Raw genomic sequence first — 22,623 nt, forward strand, 5'->3', positions numbered from 1 at the left:
CTGTTATTCAGTGGGAAAGAAAACGGTTGATAAAAAACAGCCTTTGACATGGTCTAGTTTATGACTGCTTACTGTGTACCTCATTTTTGGGATGACAGCCAGGATGTAAGCAACTCATAACATCTTCAGGCAATTCACAGAGCCCTCTCTGGCCACTCTCCATTGTGCCTTGGAGTAAGAATAGCTCTGGTCAGCATATGGAGTGCCATTAAACTGCAGCAGCCTCTAGGTAGAGTATGAGAGAGTTGAAGAGAATGAAGAAAGTTGAGGAGTCTGTATGCTAAAAGGGAGGAGAAATTTTGGTCTCTGACACTAACCGGTGAACTGTTTTCTAGACTGCATCTCCATTAGTATCTGTGCAGGGCCCAGGGAATGCCCATTTAAGTTCTCAATCCCAAAGAGCCCGATGTATTAACCAGAGCTTGGCTTACCTGGGGAGGACCAGGGGCTGAGAAAATTGCTGTTACAGAGCCTTTTGGTGTTTTAGATCTGGCCGTGTCCAGACCCTTCCCCTTCTAATTTGTGTAATTCACAAAAACAGATACAACAGAGATGCATGGCACTTCACACAAGATCAGACCTGAGCAAATGTAACTTGTCTGACATTGGTTTAATTATACCCACTCACCTGAGGTTGAGTATGACTCATTGTCTCCAACACTTGCTTGGTCCCATGGATTTTATAGACAGATTTGTCTGTCTTTCCTCTGAACATGGGTGTGAGGGGTGCAGGTGTTTAAGTGCTTTTGCCATTTAGCCCATTAATTGAGTCATTGCATTTAGAGAACCTTCTCTTCAAATACTGTAGACAATATTCTTCCTGTGCTCTCTGCACTGGTTTTGCCTTTTAATATAGATTTTCCCTTTGACCTTTCTCCTAAGCAAAGTGCTGCTTTTCCACTGCTGTAGATCTAAGATAATCTCACATCTCAATGCTCCTGTTTTTGTATTCACCCTGACATGATTTTTAATGTCACTGCATGCTATATTAATGGAGAAGTTTTGAATGGCAAGCCACTTCTCCCTGCTGAAGCAGATCAGTGTAAAAGTTTGTTGTTGTTGTTGTTGTTGTTGTTGTTTTACTTCCTTTAACTGTATATTACTAGTGAGTAACATTTGCCAGCTCTTTTATTTTTGCTTTTACTCTTCTTGTTCTGCGCATTTGAACCTTCTGCATTGTACAGGTTCTTTTCATGCAGTTTGCTTGTCCATGAAATCACTGCGTACTATTATGTCACTGTGAAATAATGTTATTAATGAACAATAGGCTCTAAATGAAACATTTTTCAGCAAATATGAGAATTTATATTACAGAATGGGTCTTTGGAGAATGAGCATTTAAGGTAACAGAAGAAATATCTCAGAGAATAAAGATACTTGAAATCTACTAGAGCGTGTGTGAGCAAAAATGTACATGGCAAGTGACATTGAACAGGAACTGTATCTTGGCATTAGGGTATGTTTGCCTCTGTTTTCTGAAGCTAATATGTGAAATGTATATTTAGTTTTCCCTTCACCCTTCGTTGGTTCCTCTCCTAAACACATTAATGTGTTATTGTCAAGACCCATCACATCAGTAAGACTGAATTGTTCTAGTGCCTTACTGCAGCAATAATACATGATGCAAAACAAATGTAATCCTTAGTGGTGTACTAGAATGAGGCTCAGGACCCTCTGCATGCAGTGATGGTTTGCTATTTATGAAACTCAGAAATGAGTAGATTTTTCGAAGTATGGAGCAGTTAACATATTTAATGTCCAGTGTAAATCCCACAGAACAGTGTCTGTGGGAAAGGAAGTCAAATGTGTCAAACACTTTTGCTAAAATTGTGTTATTCATTTGTGGTTTGTAAGCACTTCAGCACTTTGCATAAATTCTAGGGTCAGAGGTCATCTGCTTAGGACTTTGTGTTTGTTTGTTTATTTATTTATTTGCCCTTTTTCCCTTTTTCCCCAGAACAGTTATAGAGAAGCCCAGCTGAAACACAACTGTGCTAAAATGCAAACAAACCCCTTTTTGCTTTTGTTATTCCTAGATGATGGATAAAATTAAATTTTGGGATAATTTCTTTTTAAAAGAATTGTTGCTTGTTCTGTTTTTGATGTCTGTTATTGTTTACCATATTGACACAGACCTGCTTATCACTCCAGCTTTCTCTACTGCAGGGCCCTTAGACAGGATGCTTGTGAAGCTGTTTTTTCAGACTAATCTTTTTGTGGAACTCCTCCCCTTGCCTGTATTTTTCCCTCCTCCCTGTAGCTGATAGGGAAGGGTGTAGCTCAAGCTGTAGTTGTCCATGAGCTCATTGATGCGATTTCCAGATATTGCCCTAACAAGCAGAGGGGGGAAAAATTGTTCCCCCGTATTCTAATACTGTATTTTTTCCCCACAATTGGCATATTTAAACATCTGTATTTTTTTGCATGTACCATTACAAATTCCACAAAGAAACTGAAATTTCTTACGAAGTCCCCAATTCTGCAAATACACGAAAACCTAGCTTTAAACTATCTTAAGTGAGAACTGAGTTCATGCAAACATAAATGAGGACAAATCCAAATATAGTCCAGTGCAAATCCAAATCTCCATAGTCGGTGTTCTAAAATATAATTTGTTTATCTTGGTACAGCAGATACTTCATCTCTATTTGTTAATTACCTTGAACCAAATATCCTGCAATACCTGAAGTGTATGGAAAAAATTACGATTTCTCTCATATAGTGATACCTTTTTCATTCTTTCTCACTATGGCTTTGCAGTGCAAAGTTTCTTTACCTGTCTGTATGAGTAAAGCTTTATCACTGCACTTATTCATTCTTATTTCAGCTATCTAATGCTCTTCTCTCTTGACCTTTTGCATTGCCTTCTTTAAAGAACTTCCCAGAAGGTTCTGATAGAAAATGGACCCACTTAAATGTGCCTGAAGCAGATGGTGATACTGTGAGTTCTCCTCAGTGCTCTGCTTAACTTACTTTTATGGTTTCTCTCTTTATCCATTTGTGTTGAAGACTGTATCTGTGTGTTTTACAAGGATCATATATGATAGAATTTATATACTTATATATCTTTTTGAGCAGTCAGGCTCAGTGACTCAACAGAAAATGTACACCAGGCTTCTGGAATGCCTTTGGCTCTGGCAGTGGACGTACTGCTCTGATTTTCTTTTAAAATATTTAATTCTTTCCTATTTGTAATCTTTTGGAAGAGGAAATCCTCATAGCAATATTCTACAGGGCAGGACTGAAAAAAGGTATTGGGGCTGATATTACATTGCAGTGGTAAATTATGGCATTTTTGCTAAACTGTTCTGGCCTTAGGAAAATCACACAAATGGTGGTTATCACCTTCTGCTCATTCTGTTAGAAATACCCATGAGAGGTTCGTGTCACTTTAGCCAGACATGTTTTTGTACCATCTTCATTACTGGAAAAGTCCCTATGACTTTTTCTCATGGTTCTACCAGCAGTTATCTTATGAGATGCAGTAAAATTTAGGGGGACAGCTGAGCCAGAGAGGTGATTTTTAGCTCCCTGGAACTTGTTGTGTGAGATTAAAATTTATGTAGCCTGTCTGTTCTTCAGTTTGCACATGAATTTAACGGTTGTGATATAGATTTAGCCATCTCTACAAGTAGGTCTGAGTCCTAGATGTAAAAAAAACCAAAACAAACCCTACTCTCTAGATGTTTAAGCTATGATTAAGTATATTTTTTATTCCCTTTTACATCAAATAGAAGCGAGTGGTATTTCCATTCTTTGATATATCTGTTTTCATAGCAAGTCATAACAAGTGTTACAATATTGCGGGACTGTGGCTGTATGAAAAAGCAGATTCAGGAAAAGAATAATTTGTTTAAGCTTCTAAGTCCTTTTCTTCTCCCCCTCCAGACTAGCATTAACAGCATGCTGAGTGTATATAGTGAAACTGGTGACTATGGCAACGTGAAGGTCAGTGGTGAAATCCTTCTTCACATCAACTACAGCTACAAAACAGGTGCTCTCAACATCCTGGTGAAAAGTTGCAGAAACTTGGCCGTGGCAGATGAGAAGAAGCAAAGGACAGATCCGTAAGCACAGAGAATTTATTTCTAGATTCTTCTAGGGGTGCCCTCTGCTGCGTGGCAGAGCTGCCTGTAGGGCAGCAGTGACAGAGGCTGGCGGTATGATACCAAGCTTGAGAACTCACAGGATCAAGTTACTTCAAGCCAGCATTTTGGTGATGGTTATTTTTGGATTCATTGTGGGAAATGCATTTTCAGTATGTTTCTTAGGGCAACACTGGGGGAAACTATAAAATTACTTAATTATCAACCTCTCTGCTAGCAGTCTCTGCAGAAGGGCGAAAAATACAAATGAACGGGGAGACTGAGTTAATATCTTACTTCTAGAATGAAAACTGAAGTATATGAGACAGATGATGTTCTGGATGGAGGGAGGGAGATTGCTTTGCAGTCTCATGCATCCACAGAGCTGATTTGCAAAGACTGAGTCTTCTGAGAACTTCTTGTAGTAAGGAAGTAATAATTAATGTCTCTAATAATGTCTACTGCTACAGATACGTAATATATCAGTTTTTCATTCTCTTATATTTTCACAGTATATGTTGGCTTGTGCATCCAGACAATAATCAAATATCAGAAAGGGTGTTAGGAAAGCTTTCCACATTTCTGAGGATGAGTAACTTGATTTAGCTCTGGCCTTTTGTTATTTTGGTCCTAACAGTATAATATGACTCTGTGTTTGTAGACAAAGACCATACCTTTGCCTGTTTCACACATTCTCTGTTATATATGTATATGGGTTAGTCTGCCAGAATTAATTTCCTCATTTATGTTTCTGATGCAGCATTGGCAGGTCCTAGTTCAAATTGGTGGTTTTTATTCCTTACTAATAACTTGCTTCTTGATCTGCAGCTATGTCAAAGCATATCTTTTACCTGATAAGTCCCGCCAAAGTAAACGCAAGACCAAAATTAAAAGTAACAGCACCAATCCAGAGTTTAATGAAATGCTCAAGGTGAGAACAGTGTCTCTCTCATAAGCTGTGATGAATGTTCTGTTTATGCTTATAGACATTTTCTAGCAGTGTTCCAGTATGGGGATTAGAATTTGGAAAATATGCCTCAAAAGGAAAGTATTTAAGCGAAAACATATTGTAGTCCTATGAGCTGTAATTTCTGGCTTTCAGCATTGAGGGAGCGTCTTTGTTTGCTTCTTCCCTTTTCAGGTAAAACTTCTATTGGTTCCCATAGATCTCTTATAGAACTATTGATGTTCCCATCTAACCTAAACTCAGAGTTGTTAAAAGCACCTTAAACACTTTTCAAGCCTTGTCTAGGTTACCAAATGATGCTGAAGTAGAGCTGGCTTAGAATTTCACATCTAAGTGATTTTTAAGAGAAAATACCCTTTTGCAGTAAAATTTAAATTTCTCTAGGCAGGTTTTTTAATTTTCTTTCTTTTTTTTAAAGCAGAAATGACTTTGTCAGGAAAATGCCAGCTATAGCTTCACTAGCTGCCTTCCTGAAAAGCTGTAGTCACGTTCATTTTCTGTTGCCAAAGAGAATGATGACAGATTACTTCCTTGAGGGCTGGTGGAACAGAGTGCTCACCCTCTTGGCTTCTTTATCTCTCACCTGAGTCCAGCCTACAGAGGCTAAACTATTTTATGTTCCTCAGGAGCAGCTTATTTACCTCCTTGGCTCTGGGGTGCAGGTGGGAATGGCAGAGTTTCTGAGCACCCTGCTCACTGCCTCTCTGGCAGCTGGACTGCAAGGCTGCTGGTGCTTCTGCTGCCTGTCGGTTGATGAGAATCATCCCAACCAGCTGTTATGAAGCCAAAAACTCTTTCTAGTTTTTCCTGAAACTTTTTTTTTTAATAATTTCAGAAAGGTTTTAACAAGTTTCTTATAATAGAGACTAATAGATGTTCCCTGGCCAGGATACTTGGCCTAAGCTGGCTATAAAGTCATTTTACAGACTTGCACACACTTGGTCTGGCCAGACTGTTTCCCAAGGGATAGCCTTTTGTATAGCCTCATTTGTAAATGCTTTGTAGTAAAGCTAAGATTTGTCTGAACTGGGAAAAAAATGTGTTAGCCTCTAATTAGCAAGAAACATACTTAATATTAAACATGTTTGCTAGTATGGAAAGCTATGAAGACAGGACCTTGCAACTTGCTAAAAATGCAAATTGTGACAAAGAGTACTTACTTCAGTTATTGGTACATAAGCAAGAGTTAAATTTGTTTATCTCAGCTGTTACTAGTGTTAAAAAGAACAATGAAAAACCTTCCATCTCTGACTCTTATTCCTTTGTGGCTAAATATCACAGCTCTCACACTGTAACTGTTGGCATCCAGGATTAAGCATTTTAGCCATATCTATATATGAATAGCCTGCCTGGGTGGAGAGCCGACTGACTTGACTGTGTCAGCTTCTGGAGGATATATGTCTGTGTCCAGACATTGTTCCTGATGCAAAAAATAAGACATCTGGGTCTCCTCAGCTAACACTAAGTGCAGGGTGAATTTCATGGAATTAATGGGCCTTTTACTAAAAGGAGAGTATACAAAGCTAGAATTCCAGATGTTTATAATTTTCTGTGTATTTGCTGGAATAAAATGTTTCTTTAGAGGAATTTTTAATAATTTTTAAACTTTTGGTGAACACTTTGCAGATACAGGATTAATAGTTTTGAGAACAATGCGGGCTTTTGAAAAGTTACTAAGGTACAATTGAAGAGGAGAGGAAGGCACTGCTTCTAGAAAGTAGTGTACAGTAGATTCTCTTTAGGGATGAAAGGACCCTAATGGGTAATGTAATGGGTTCCTTCTTACAAACTAAACTTTTATGTTAATCTGTTTCTTGTATATAAACTGTAACAAAAAACAGGATGATAGTTTTAAGCATCATAATTTCCTTTACAGCAATAAATACCCTGTAAATAATACAGAAAAGCCACAATAATAATAGTAGCATTAATTACCAGTGGATGCAGGCTGCAAAGAAAACAATTACAGTTAGCAGTTTCCTTTGAGCTTTTTAACTAGAGCAATCTTTGTAAAGAAAACAAATCTCTCCTTCATGCATCATTTATTAGCTGCTGTGGGCTTTGTGAAATTTAGCTATAGCTGTAAAAGGCTCCATGGAAACTATTATTTATGCTTATTCTGAGAGTTCAATTTTCTGTTTTTCTCTTGGTAGTATGTCATCAGTCATACGCAGCTAGAAACCAGGACCCTACAGCTTTCTGTGTGGCACTATGACAGGTTCGGACGCAACAGCTTCCTTGGGGAGGTGGAAATTCCATTTGATTCCTGGAACTTTGATAATCAGAGCGATGAGTGGTTTGTGCTCCAGCCCAAGGTAAGGATTTCCAGGGGCCAATGGAGCAGCAGTGAAGAAAATTTAATGAGGCTAACTTATTTTTCCTTTGGAGCATGTTTATAAAATGGTGACTTTATGATTGTCTAATATAGCAGTAAAAATATTTGTTCTTTTTTCAGTCAAAACATTTTGTTTTTAAAGTCTTCATGAAGACTTTACATGTGAATGGCTACTTAAAAAAGCACCTTTTAAATAAACTATGTCTACCTCATAATAAATTGCTGTGGAAAAATTACCTAGGAAAGAAAACGATTCTTTACATGAAACAGAGAACTTTTCTACTGCTCCCTCCTGTCTGACCCCTAACAGTCTAGTAAAGAAATAGGCCTTTTTTGTTTCCGTTCGAAGTACTTCACGGTTTTCAGCTGTAACAAAGTTTCTTGTTAATCTCTTATTCACCTTGACTGGGAAGGCACTAGATAAGGCTGCTTAGCATGCAGTTCATTTTCTCTGTGAAATAGGTCTTGCACTGTACTTGCTAAGAATATGGTGACTTCCGGCGTTAGGGCACCCCCTGTTTTGGCAAAGGCCAGTGTGTTTATTATTGGAAGAGATTCAAAGAGCTATTGTAAACTTGAGGATTAAAGGCTTCTGAGCTGCTAGCTGCTATAGCAGCCAGAATCCCCAAGAATACAATGATTTAGATTGCCCTTTCAGAAACCGTATTTTTCTTGTTGCAGAAGAATCCAAGATTGTATTACAAGTGGTGTGGAGACAGACTCAGATGACTCATTTGCTCTGTGTTCATTACATTTAAGGGAATAGTGTTATGTTTTGGGTTGTAGGAGGGAGTGTTTGATTTCCATCTTCCCTCCATGGATCTGATTGCTGTGTAGTTTCCAGGTATGGCACTTTGTGGGGCATCCTTCTAGTCTAAACTATCCTGAATTTATACTTCAGTAAATAATTTGTCAGAAGATGCACATGAAAATCAGTCCCTTCTGTAAGACTCCCACCCCTCACATTTTAGAGATGGCAAAAAAGAACATTTCCCGTTTGCCAGGTCAGCTTTGTTAGTGAGGGTGACCAGCTGTTGCTTAATGGCCCAAAAAGGTCGTGAGATACCAGGAAGAGAAAGTGGATAATGATGGTAAACATAGCACTGTATCCAGATGAGGATTGTACCATCTTTTTTTCAAGCCATAAAGCCCATCTGCAAAACTCCCGTCAGACTTGCTTCGTGGTAATACGCTTTTTTTGGGTCAGATCTTGGAGTAGAATTCTCTGCTACGTTTCTGTAGTAGCACTGGCTGGTGTCACTGTTGCTGTTACTTAGCATTGACCATTACAGCAGTAAGATGCACATTTTGTATTTGTTGTGCTTACAGTTTGTATGCAATGTTAGTATGAAATTGAGCTTCTTACCATGCAGTAATCTCATTGTTGTCTCATTTCAATCTTGGCAGCGGTGGGGGGGGAGGGGGGAAGGCGGATGTCTTTTTTTACTCCTGGCCAAAAAAAGATTATTGTGAAGCACTGTTGCTCAGGAAAAAAGTAATGAGGTGCTAAGCATTTCAGCCATTCCAACTGGAAGGTGTAGTCTGATTATTTCCAAACCCATTAAATGGACTTTTAAACTCCTCCTTTCTTGCCAAGGAAAACAAGCACAGACTAGGTCTTGTCTGCCTCCTAAGTTGTTACAAATAATGTTTCTAAACTTGAAGTGCTGCTAAGATTGTTGATCAGCAGAGTATTATTTCTGATTGATAAATTATTGTATTTTGAAATAAAAAATGTGCAGGTTAATACGCATGCAAGTTGCATGTGGTTCTCCTGTTTGAACTGCCAGATACTGAAAGGAACATTAATGAAACATTTGCGGGGCTTTATCGCAGCACTTTATTTGTTCTCTCTGTTTAGCTGCTTTAGTGAAATGGTTGGAGGTTTTAAGACCTGTTTGTTCCGTGAGCGTTGAATGGTCTTTTGTCAAGAGGACTGTGGTTGAATCTGAAAAAGAAGAAAAAATAATTTTGTGGTTGAAGAGGAAGGCAGAGCCTAGAGCCATGTTAGGTGCGGTTTTGTGGGGCAGGGTTGGCAAATTGTTCCTGAGGTAAGAACCTGTACCACTATGTGCCCATCAGCAAAGCAGAAAAAGTAATCCTTGCCACCTTTATGGGAAATTTGATGCTAACCTAAATAATTTAGACCATAAATGATCTGCCTGACAGGGAAGATTTAGATGATGGTTTCCTGTTGCACAAATTACTCCACAGCCATTTACTGCAGGTTTTCTTTTGTCCTTTACTGTAGTAACAGGCACCAGACACTGCTGGAGACAGGACCATATTTCTCAGAGCCAGCACAGGAGGACTTGTGTTGTTGTAAAAGTGCCTCCAGATCACAAAAGGACCTTGCTGTTATCACTAAACTCTTTGTTCCCAGTCCCATCTCAGAATATGAACAGAACCCCACTGAATGTGGCTAGTCCTTTAACCTTCAGTCTATGATATAAAGGCAGTGCTGACTCTGTGCCATATGTATTTCTGAGTTTGTTTTTCATTCTGTTTTCTCCTGATAATAGAATTTTGACCTTGCTGGGGAGCTGGGAAACAAGCTGAACCCATCTCAGAGAAATACTGTCCCTAATCAGAGGCATTCATTCATATGTAGTTCCTTGAATGCTTGTATGGTACCTTGGTGTCTCTCTCACAGCATTCCAGGGCACTCTCTTTTTATACACGTTCTTGGTCTGTGAGGGGTCAGGAAGATTTGTGTGTTTGCACCCAAGCCTGAGCACTAAAATGTGTACAGAAACATGAACATATGAGTAGTCTCACCTCCATTAGTGGACGTCATCAATCAAGGTTAGGCTTAGTTTTTCTTAGACCTGATCTCTTTTGTAAATATAAGGGATTTCTTTTCCACTGCATTTTATTTTTCTAGGAGAAGTCAGTGTTCACTGTCATATCATGTTCTCTGTGTTGCACCTACTGTTTTTAAAATTTAGTTTCTAACTTTTTACAGCGTACATAGAAGTTCAGCATACATCAGTGAAAGCCTAGTATTCTTTTAACAAGGATGCTCTGAAGAGTGCTGAATGCATTCTTTCTGGGCAGGATTCAAACATTTATAAAACAAGAAGATGCAGAAATGATGTCTGGATAGAAACGGAGAAGGACACTGGGAATAACATTAGTTTTCAAGAATCTTTTCTAGTTCAGAGCTGAACTCTGCTCTCTTCCTCCCCTGCTTCCATCCCCCCCCTCTGCCCAGTTCCCTGCACCTCCATTCCAAGAGTAACTCTTCTAAAATATGTGAAACTACCTAGGGATTAAAATACTAATTGGTGTAAATAAGGACATCAGAATGTCATCTTAAATTAACTACAGTTTATGTTTCCAAAATAAGTTTAAGTTTTCTTCTGTTTGTTTGCTGTGAGTTTTTCTTCACTCCTTCACGCTAGATCTCTCTCTCGTGTGTATGTTCACCAATCAGTGTCTAATGTGATGTGACTTTGTTCTTCTGAGATCTTGCATTCCCTAGTTCATACAATTTTCTAAAATGTGATTGTATTCCTTCTGGAATGTCTAATATGAAAGTGGTGTGGTATGTCTTGACATATTTAAGAAGCATTTGTAACAGCTTATTGGTACAACAAAATAAAATGAAATGGAGGAGGTAAATAATTATGCTTAAATGGATTTCTGTTTTTCTTTTTTCTGTCAGGTGGAGGTTGCAGCAGATGTTGGGCTTCAGTATAAAGGAGAACTAACAGTTGTTTTACGTTACATTCCCCCAGAGAGAAACCTAATGCTTCCTCTAGGGCAGTTTCAAGGTAAACCAAACATTGATGGCAGCATAACATCCCTCTGAGTATTAAAAATCCTCACCTAGGTCTGAGTAATGGAATTAGAACATTGAAAATGTACTTAAATATATTTGTTGCCTTTATCTGTGGCAATTTCAAACTGTGTGGTTCTCCTGCTCTGTTCCCTTCTCTTACATAAAACTTAAGGAGAGGGAAAGGGAGATGAGTGTGCACAGCCAAGCGCTGATGCATAGCTGTAATCTAACTAAAAAAAAATTTCGGAGAGTCAATAATATGACTGAGGACAGCCACATACAAAGAAATCTTCTAAATCGTAGTCTGTGTCGTCATTGTTCGACTACTTGTATACAGTGTGTAGCTGGTCAAAGTAATAGACTTCTCATGGAGTAACAGACTTCCTCTTGCTTAATTGTCCTTAAGCATACATATCTCCTTGTTTTCACATTGCTTTGTTTCTGCTCAGTTTTGCCATATTACCCCTGTAATCCAATCCTGTAAAATATTATTTGAATTGTTTTGGGTAAGCCATTATTTTCATCAGCAGTGAACAGGGGAAAATAACATTACTTACTGTTTGCTTTATAGTAGCATGTGGAACAGTAATCAGTAAACTGAGCCTCTGTACAGGGATGTGCCAGAGAGACACAGCCCAAGAGGAGTTCGTTCTTAGTGATAGTATTGCTTTTTGGTATTGGCATTTGATAAGTGTATTAGATGGTGGTGGCTTTTTTTTTTTTTTTTAACAAGTGACATTCCCTTTGCTAGCAGTGAATTCCAGGGTATTCCCCGTTAAAAGCTAATTGTTGTCTGAAAAATCCAGATATATACTACTTGCATTTTTTCGAATTAATAACATTTTAACATCACTCCTGATCTTTTTTTCTGATGTTTTCATCTCTGATCAGTGTATGATCCCTGCTGATAAGCCTCTTAGAATCCACAGCAGCAGCAAGTACACTTGTCCTCATGCTGCTGTTCAAATGCAGAAATGTGTCAGTGAGCACTGTGTCCTTTGTCATGGTCTCCAAGGAGCAATGCATCCTTACTAAAAGGAACACACGCATACTTCTATATTTTAAGCTTTGGGACAGAGGATTTACACCTTGCTTGTGGTGCAGGCTTGCCTTAACATTGGTGGAGAAAGTGAGTCCTGAAAAGAGGTTAGGATTTACAGGACATGACAGTTCTTTGCATTCAACATAGCAATCCACAAATATTTGTATTTGAAAAGGACTTCAAATAGGGCACCCTGTTGTGTCCAGCAAGGACTAGCTAATTACATGGACAAGTTCTTTATCAGATATGGAGTGATTTCCCACCCCTGCCTATCCAGAAAGGTTTGCATTTCCAAATCAGTTTTGCAGTATATGATTTTTGATGATGATGTTGCTGCTTTGTTTTGTGTGTAGGAAAGAAGAGCTTTAAAAAAGGAAGAAAGAGAGACTCTCACCTGCCATCTGGAGGTATATTAGATGTCCTCATCAAAGAAGCTAAGAATTTAACAGCGGTAAAATCAGGAGGCACATCTGACACTTTTGTGAAAGGGTCTGTGCTTTTTTTTTTTTTTTTCCCCCTCTTCCCTCCTCATTTTTTAATGGCTGCACTGAATCATTCTTTGGCTCACCCCACTTTTTTCAGTACCTGTGTATATGCGTGTATTGAGTGTCAGTCCTGAAATGCAACTGGCACCTTGGAATGGTACGCTTAAAAGAAGGATGTTGTGGGATAGGGGCAGCGAGGTATCAGTTGTCCAAATGGTTAAATATCACCATATCTGGACTCAGTCAAGAACCAGTATGTTATTCATATCACTTATTTCATTCATACATTTGTATTCAGTGTTAATGTACAGGTTATTATAGAATATTACATTTGGTACCAGAAAAAACTTCTGTTCAGTCAGGAGAGAGACGTAGGTGATTATCGATCATTCCTGAAGGCAAGAAGTTGTAAATTAGGACTCAGACACAGGAGATGATCTTTGATCTGACAGTGACATTTACATTTCCAGGAAACTGAAACAATATGTATTTTTAACTAGGAGGAATGGCCAGACTATCTCTTGAATAAGAACCTCTTTTCAGGAAGATACAAGTCTGTTTCGATTCCTTGTAAAATTACAAAGAGCAGAGCACCTTTGAAGGCTGGCATATTCTGTCCAGCTGAGGTTCTTTCTAGTGGATGTCACCTGAAATATGCAGAAAGAGAATATTCATGATGTACATGGTCAAATTCTGTTGTGATTCAACTACTTATACTAATTGAGAAAAGATTTCTCTTTCTTGTACTAAAAGTAGATTTTTTTTTTTTCCTACCGGTTATTAGAAAAGCTCTTTAGCATGTAGTATGATGTCAAGGAACATATTTAAACACTGAAGGCTCTCAAGAGGTGTATCATTGACTTTAAATGTAAATATCATAACTCCAGTTGTTAAACGTTAACAATGAGACACATTCTTTGACAGAAGACTTTTAAAAATTCTGCTCTTATAGCTTTGAGATTTGATTTTAAAAATATATCATTTTGAAAAATTTAAGCTCTGTGTCACTTGTATGCCTATATGCATGTGTATGCATACAAATATGCGTTTTGTATTGGACATTCAAAATCCAGACTATATAGAAAATGCTAGATGCAGGACATAATTGTGATTGAATAAAATGAACATAATCCTGTGTGCATCATTATATTGAATTCTTCAAAAAGTAAGTTATGCATTTAAGGTGTTAAATGGAGGAAATGCCAGATAGCTTAAAACATTTCTGTTTGCCAGTTTTTACTCTTAATGCTAGCTTTCAGAGTTGCTGTTTCTTAGATATGCTCTAGTTCATTAGTAATGTTTTAAGTGTTCTTACTAAATGGTGCCCATAGAAAAAAATGTAATTCCTTGGCAGAGCTGACAATTAATCTTGATCTTGTAGCATTCATCAAACTATCAGTAAGCTCAGAGACTTCATAAAGAAAAAGATTGAGCCTGTTCTTATTATGCATTTGTTTTCTCGTGCCATCTCTCTTTTCCTGGTATATGTGAGGGCATTTCCTTTTGCTTAAGATAGATTGTGTGATCCCACTGCTGCTTGTTTCCATGTGGAGCTTGCAACAGACTTCAGGGAGAAAATGTAGCCAAAGCCTTTTTATATTAGCAGTAGCAATGCGTTGCCAGTAATTCTCTGGGCTATCTTTAGTTGGTGGTGTCTGTTGTTGCTGACGTGGATTATTCAGCACAGTGGAACACAAGTCTGTTTTGTTTTGCTTGGATTATTGGTGTCTCTTGTGTCACGGCCAAATGCACGATCAGGTTTCTGTGAACCAGTTGAGGTGCTGCAGCTGTCAGTTGAGGTGCTGCAGCTGTCTGATCTGCACTATTAGCTTGAGACTAACGCGAGCTAATTTGACATAGTTTAGCCTGCTTTAAAAGCAAATGAAGCTGCAGTGAATTAGCTCATGCTTGTTGTTAAGTACAAGCATGCACATGAATACTGATCAAGGTCAAGTGATGTAATTTGTCTGTATGTCTGACCCTTTAGTATTTATGTGAAACCACATAGTTATTCCATTAGCTTTGCTAAAGAAGGTGAAGATACAGACTATGAAAATTCGTACAGACCTCTGATTTTGAAACTAGTGTTAAGTTCGTTTAGTTTGACTAAAGGAATTCTCCACGAAAAGTAAGATGTGGAAAGCTTGTCAGATTTCACAGCTTTGGTGTTTCTGCATTCAATAGGGCATTAGGCAATTCAAAGTGCTCCTTATCAGTCTTTCCCATTTCCACCTGGGGGACCTTCAGTCCTGCTCTGAGTGGAAGGCTGGATTAGATGACTCCAGAGGCCCCATCTAGACAGCATTACTTTGATTCTGTCTATATTTAGTCTCACTGAAATAAAAAGTTTGTGGCTAATACCCTAGACATGGGGAAGGAGACCTAAGTTCAGTTTCTGTTGCTAATACAGACATTATAAATGTAAGAAGAAATGGAGCCCAGATGCAAAATGTGCACTTCACGTAAATGTTTAATTTAATTTTAGTGGGAAAATGGGCTCCTGATTCTATCTGAGCCTGTACACGACTGTCGTTATTTGTGAATATTACATGATATCCCACCTACTATTTGACTTTCCTTTATCTCACAGATATCTGCTCCCAGATGACAACAAAGCTACAAAACACAAAACTCCCATAATAAAAAAGAGTGTGAACCCCCAGTGGAATCATACCTTTGCTTTTACTGGCTTGAGTTCCAGGGATATACGTAACGTCTGCCTCGAGTTGACTGTGTGGGACAAGGAGTCACTCTCCAGTAATATCTTTTTGGGAGGTGTCCGTTTAAGCACTGGAAGTGGTAAGGTCCCATCTGACTGGGGATTACTTTTTTTTATTCTGCTCTCCCTCCCCTCCCAAGCGATTTATATATATGAGGGATAGAAATGTTATTGAGTAAGAAGTATATGCGAATTGTGGGAAACTGGAAAAGGAGAGAAGGCAACATGTCCCCTGTAAATAATTTAGTTCTTTCCTCCACTGAGTGAGAGACAAAAATTTTGTGCCCAATTATGCTTCTTCTAAGTGAAGAACTGGAAATATCTTGAAAACTTTTATTAGCATCCCAGTGAGAAGACGACTGCTTTTGCCTAGCACAGCCTTTCTGTTGGCAATAGCATAATTTGGAAGAGCTGGTTATCCATTACTCCTTCATTAGGAGAAAGTTGCCTGTGGTACAGAGCCATGATGAGGATTTTTATGTGCCTCTGCCTGTATGCCACAACAGAGTTTAAGGACAGACTTGTGCTTTACAGGAGCTACTCCTCTTTTTTCCTTAAGAAGAAATGCAGAAAAGGACAACTGTTTTCATTATAACACCCTAGATAGGCATAAGTGTGTCATCTTCGTAAACACTGTTGGAGCAAGTGAACAAGGATATTAAGTAACTCTTTACTAATATGCCAAAAATCCTCATGTTTTTGCAATTGCCAGGTGTAAGTAATGGCAAGGAGGTTGACTGGATGGACTCTCAAGGGGAAGAGCAGCATCTCTGGCAGAAGATGATTGACAGTCCTGGAGCTCCTGTAGAAGGGATATTAATGCTGAGATCCAGCATGGGAAAACGCAGACTCTGAAAGACTGTTAACTACAGAGGGGTACCACAAGTGCTCACAGCTTGAGTGGTGTTCAGACTCTTGTAGCTTTGCCCATATGAAAGTGGGTAAGGGTTACATGCTTTTCCTTGGATATTAAGGCTCCAAGTGAGATTTTAATGCATTCTGCACTTTCATGCACACGTTTTTAACCCCGGCTTCCTGGACAGATTATTTTTCTCCTGAAACCAGTGAGAATTTGACCTTGTACAGAGATCAAACTGAGCTTTCTCTGTCAGTTCTGATGAGTGGCATAGAGCCGATGAACATCTCTGTCTGTGGGGAACATGGAGTGCTCAAATTCTCTAGTAGCTCATTTGACAAGGAATGCCTGTTTTATGTATCTCATTCTGGGTCAAAAATGGCCAAAAGACAAATGACGCAGTACAAGCAGATTCAGAGCAAGTCTGTGTTTTGGCATTTGAAAGGTGAGAAGCCATGGTGTTCTGAAGGATAACAAATAACATTTCTTTTTCATGTTTATTTGTTGGGCTATGCAGTGTGCTGGATGGCAGGCTTAGGATCAAGCAGCACCCTAAGGAAGGCCAATGCGCTATGCTGCACGCTAGAAATAGGTAGCAGATATAGTGGTTTAAAGTGCCAATGTTCTGGCATTCTTTGGGTATTCTACTGCACTGTGTAAAAGGCAGACTTGATTCAGTGTGATCAAAGAGCCTCTAATGAAAATAATCCATAACAATCCCAAAACAATTTCCAGAACAACATGGTATTATGATGTTGTTGATTCAGTTGTTAGTTCTAGCCAAGATCTTCAGACGCCATTGAACAAAGGGGAGATGTTCACGTGTTTGTCCCACCTGATGAGTTGCTGAGATGAAACACATGCTGGTTTGGGGCATAGTTAGCTAAGACCTTGATTCAACAAAACATTTATTAAAGTGACATAAGTAAAGACAGGCCAGAATGCTTTGCACAACTGTGGCATTTCTCTGAATGGGTTGAATCCTTTTCAGGCATGCCCAAGCACATTAATTATTAACCAAAATAAGATTTTTCTCCCAAACTTCTTCCTCTTAACAATGGATTTAATGATAAAAGTGGGTTTTGGCCAATTCAGTCATTGGTCTTATTAACCACAGGAGTTGGTCAACAGTAATTTTGACACGTTGTTTCCTAAAGTGATCTTTTTACCTTCTTAGGTCTGCCCTGCTCTGGTGAGTTGTGCAAGTCATATCTGAAGAGCATGCTTTTTCGAATAGTTTTTGTGGACTACTGTTACATTTAACCAGTAGCAGTACCATGATGAGATAGGACTATAATCTCTTTCAAGGACAGCAGATGTCTATTTGCAAGATTGGCTAATGATAAACATGGTATGTAATTGCTCAGGTATAAGACAAAGGAAGAGTAGTAAACTGAATGAACAACATTTCATCTGATTTTTCTAAAATTAGAATTTATCTTCCTATATCAAGTGGTAAATTCATCTATAGCTATTCTTATACTTCATTTTTTTCAAATGTTTTGGAAGTAATGCCATATTAGTGCTAAGGAAGCACTAATAAGGAAATATATGGAAACCATAATCATCACGTAAATCAATTTAAAATAACAAACTTTCAGCTGACATATCTTTCCCTGTAGGTTAAAAGCCCAGAATTCAGAGATTTCTATGAAAAATAATAGCCATAAAATATTACTTGTTTGAGAGGTACAAATGCTGTTCTTGATAATTTAGAAATTGCAGAAAATCTGAATTTAACAACAAAATATGGAGAATTGATAGCTAAGTAACTGCAGCTTGAAATTTCAACATTTGTAGCTGAAGCTATAGTAATGTTTTCTGTACTAGTGTACAATTATGTACATGAACTTAGAGCTGAATCCCAAACCTTAAAATTTAATGACTGTTCCTTTTTTTGAAGATGTTTTATATTGGTTTGAAGATGTTTTAGTTTGAGTGGCTTGAAATTGCCAAGTATCTTAAACAGTATTTTAAGATCCTAATATCACTGAATAAAATTATTAATTTTTATTACAAGCACCTTAGTTTTAATAAAGCAGATCTGTTAGTTTATAAATATTTGCTTTTAAAACTCTGATACGAATTTAGACAGTCATTCAAGGTACTGATTGCCTTGTTTGAGATCCCTGATATTCAGAAATTACTGAGACATCTTTAAAAAGGAAGTTCCTTTAAAGAATCTCAGTTGCAAAACCACAATCAGTAGTTGCTCAAGAAAACTGTGACTTCATTTTCCTCCTTTATGGAGTCCTCATTTTCTTCCCAAATCCTGCTTGAAGTGGGTGGTGAAACAGGTTTAATCTAGCTTTAGTTTGTTTTTCATCTTATGCCACAAATGCTGTGAACTATTAAATTAGAGCACAAATATTCAGTGCATGCATTTTATGACCTTTTTTTTTTTTCTCATAACAATCATTCTTTAAATACTAGATTTTCTACATCAGGATCCCCAAACTAAAATCAACCCTAACTTTTGCCACCTAAACTACCTCTCTCTCTAACAGAATCAGTCTGCGTTGTCTTGGAAGGATTACCACAAACCAACATTTATTTTGTGATTAATAACATTATATTGACGTGGAGGCACAAGCTTGGTTTTCATTTGCTGGAAGTTGATTTAAAAAGATAAAGCTTGTTAAAGCTGAAGAATGTGATTCTTCAGAATAAAATCCCAATTAGAGTTGTAGGGAAACATTGTGCAGTTTTATATTTTATTTTGTTTCATTTTGTTGGTGAAACTGGGAAAATGCAAAAAATCCTCCAGGTAGGACCGCAAAATGGAAACCTTTTTCTCTCACCAAAATGAAAAGCTTAAAATAATTTTGAACTAAACCTTTCACTTAACATGGAGTGTAAGATTTTGGCTAATTTTTAAATGATTTTTTCTAAGCTTTTAGGCATTATCATTTTATCTAAATCTAGTCTTGCTTTGAAAGGAAAGAGTCTATGCTTTACTTCAGCTTCTGTCCATTTCACCCCCGCTTTTTGGCCCCAACTTAGAGTTCCTGATGAATGTACTCATCTGCAAAGTGTTACCTAGCTTGTATGCTAGCTTTAAGTCCTGCCATTTCCTTTTGTAGGGCCAAAAGCTCACTCTGAGTTTTCTAAAAGTATAGGCCAGACTATGAATAGACTCTAAGCGTCATCTGAAGTTCAGCATATGAAAGGAACAATTTCAAGTGGGAAGTAATTTCAGCCAAGACAGTGTTGTTTGCCACTGATGGGATTTGGAATATCACAGTGAAATGGCTGCCCGGGTTAGCAGTGACAATTCTGCATTATTGAATCATACGGCATATATCATACTTTGCCCCAAATAAGCCTCAGAGAGATGATGAACATTGGTATAAACACTAGAGCCATTTGGAAAGCTTTGCTGTTTTACAGTGTTATCAATACATTTGTAGAAATCGTTTGATGTGTGGAAAATGTCACATTTAATTATATCCCTTATATCTCAGTTCTTTTCCTTTACAAAAATGATCTATGGTTTGGAAAAAGCACAAGATGATTAACTGCAGATGTGATTTCTTGTTTCCCAGATATTTGAATTAATTGCTTATAATTGTGCGTCATCATGTACTGTGTGTTGCCAGGCTGAACAAAAAGACAGAAAGCCAGGAAATGGGCTGAAGCCTTACTTTTGTATTGTATTTTGTGGTATTGAAGATGCATGAATGGTTTATTCAAGGCTAATTTTTGGGAGAAATTAGCCACAAATTCATAAATTCCTGTCCTGAATAATTAGACACAGCAGAGCTGTTGTTTCCAAATTATTTCTCATGACAGTCCTGAATAAGTGAAGATGTTTCAGTGAAGAAGAATCTCTTCTCTGCAGTGGGTTTTGAAAATGTGAAACAATGCATTTTACTGTGATATGTATTTTTCTAGCAATGTAACTACTGGACTTTCACTGCTACCTTTTGTTTCCCCCCTTGCACTTAGATTCTGAGGGTTTGATCCATTAAAGAAGAGTAAAGGTATGACTATCACTGTAAAATATCAAGTGGGGTCAATAAATACCTCTGTAGACAGTGTGGTTATTGCCAGGATCCATCAAGAAGAGCTGGTGCTGAGGGCTGTCAGAGCCCTGGCATCAGGCTTTGGTACCCAGACTTGCTCTCTGGAAGCAAAGAGCTCAAGTAGAGTTTCCCTATTCAGCTTATCAGCTATATGGGGACTTCAGGCTTCTAAATGTCGATGCTCTTACTTGCGTGTTTAGACGCCAAAAGCAGACTAAAGTAGAGTGAAATGGCCTCCCCATCTCTTCCACCTTCATTGTGTTACCATTTGAGTGAGGGTGGCAGAAAAGCTACAAAGACACTATGAGGGGCACCATTGCCACCTCCCTGTGCAAATCTGAGTACCATTGCCTTCCATAAATGCCTTTTAAACATCATGTCTTGATCTTGCTTTCCCAGCTGGATGGTTAGAAGATGGTTTATGAGAAAAGGAATTGGGATGGTGAGTATGTTTTGATCATGATGCATTAGATAGGGAGCTTATTATTCTGTGTCTCTTCCAATACAGATTATGCTAAGGTAGCATGAAAGAAGCATTTTTATATATTATTTCTTGTTCTTTCTTTTCCTGCCTGATTAGACCCTGTCAGCTCCAATAAGTTATCTTCTGCAAAGAGTCAACTATACAGCAGAGCAGCCATTGACCATCCACTAGTACTAATTGATGAGTTGGGGGAACAGGAGGGTTACAGTTAGACTGGCATAATTTTGGCTTCATGAGGGGTATGCAAGTTGCCCAACTTCATGCATGTAAAGCACTTGCTTTAACTGGGAGGCTAGTTTGCCTGACGTTTGCTCTAGTGTCAATGGAAAGAAGGCTCTTCAGAGCCACCTAGGTTTGGCTTTACTTTTTGTGTCTCCTCCATGTGCAGAAAAGAGCTCAGAGTCCTGTTTCCACAGCTGTCTGTGTCTGGTTTGTGGGTTCACACAAGATGGATAGTAAAAGTTGTTCCTGAATCTTTGTAGGATCTCTTCCTTCCACCCCACTCTTCAGTTCATCAACCTTCACCACAAAATTCTTCTCTGAAGATCTTGTTCAGTATGTCAGTCTGACTCGGTGTTGCATATAAATGTTAATCTCAAGTATCTGGAAGGAGGCAGCATGCAACAGTTAATAGCTCCCCTTATTTTCATCTATATGAAGTAAAAACTGAAATTTTACTTTCCTAACATACAGTATTGATTTTTAGCACTTTAAAACATTGACAAAAATAACCACCTCTTGAGAGCTGGTCTGTGCACTTTGTAAACTTTTTTACAGTTTTTTTACATTACTATTATTATTTATTTTTACATGCAGAGCTGTTAACATTTAGGAAGCTTATAAAAATGGTGATAAAAACATGAGATTAATTCCAAAATAGGATGGTAGGACTTTTAGTTGCAGTGATGTATTTTACCATAACTCAGTATGTGATACTGAGAAGCATGCTAGCAGAACCTTACCACTGTCTCCCATGAATTTTCTGTCTTGTGATCAAATGTTGGCAGATGCTGTCTGATAAGTGGTAATAATACAGTGTCAGTTATACTGTGTATGTTGACACTGGTGAGTGAATCTGAACTTGCTTTTAGATGGCTTTTGGGTTGCTTTTGAAGCTTACACTTCCTGCATCTTGACCCTTTATTTAGATTAACTATTTCAGTAATTCTGCTTTGTGGCAATAACATATATATGGCTGTGTGCTACAGCTCCTGAGAACTTAATGTGTATTTTTAAGGGTAGTTCTAATTGTTGAGGTTTGCTTAAAACCAAATGTAGTTGTTTGTTGCAGCAATTAGAGAATATCACATATTCCTCATATTGCCTTTGTTCTGCTCCAGATCTGTTGCTAGCTATTTATTTAGTCATTCTACTGGATATGAACAGTAATATCAGTAAATGGAATTGCAGTATGTTAAGTTCTGCCCAAATTTAGACAAACCGTTCCTTCCCAGAGCATTATTGTACTGTGCACTGTACCTTCAGATTTGTGGACAAAGATGACTGGTAACTCATTTGTAGTTGTTGTCAAGAATACTGTTATATATTTTAGAATTAAAATAATGAAACATGTTGATGTGTCCCTGTCTCTCCTAAAATGCGCTACAGCAAACTATAAATTTGTCTTTTAGGGATATCCCATATTATCTCATTGAGGTAAACATACTACTTCATTTATATGTGATGAATAATGCTAGAGGCCTAGACTGTCTTCAGAGATGTGCATTCTTTTTTCTCTCTGCTATTTTGCCTGTCTTATCTTCTACCCCTTAAGTTTTTTATGCTAATTTTTATTTCATAAGCATTAAAGCCATTTTCTTTCTTGCATGTAAATACAAGAA

At 38.0% G+C, this 22,623-nt stretch overlaps 1 protein-coding gene across 1 annotated transcript in view; it reads left to right on the forward strand.

Annotated features, from left to right (window-relative positions):
• SYTL5 (synaptotagmin like 5) overlaps positions 1-16,272 on the forward strand; it is a 62,480-nt gene extending 46,208 nt beyond the window's left edge. Inside the window, exons 10-17 of the mRNA XM_013941633.2 lie at positions 2,876-2,941; positions 3,889-4,067; positions 4,914-5,016; positions 7,206-7,367; positions 11,055-11,163; positions 12,567-12,702; positions 15,289-15,497; positions 16,130-16,272. Of these exons, the coding sequence (XP_013797087.2) occupies positions 2,876-2,941; positions 3,889-4,067; positions 4,914-5,016; positions 7,206-7,367; positions 11,055-11,163; positions 12,567-12,702; positions 15,289-15,497; positions 16,130-16,272 (1,107 nt within the window). The remainder of the gene's footprint in view (positions 1-2,875; positions 2,942-3,888; positions 4,068-4,913; positions 5,017-7,205; positions 7,368-11,054; positions 11,164-12,566; positions 12,703-15,288; positions 15,498-16,129) is intronic.
• The last annotated feature ends 6,351 nt before the right edge of the window (positions 16,273-22,623 follow it).

Source organism: Apteryx mantelli, chromosome 1 (genome assembly GCF_036417845.1).
Source record: "Apteryx mantelli isolate bAptMan1 chromosome 1, bAptMan1.hap1, whole genome shotgun sequence".
NCBI classification, from domain to species: domain Eukaryota; kingdom Metazoa; phylum Chordata; class Aves; order Apterygiformes; family Apterygidae; genus Apteryx; species Apteryx mantelli.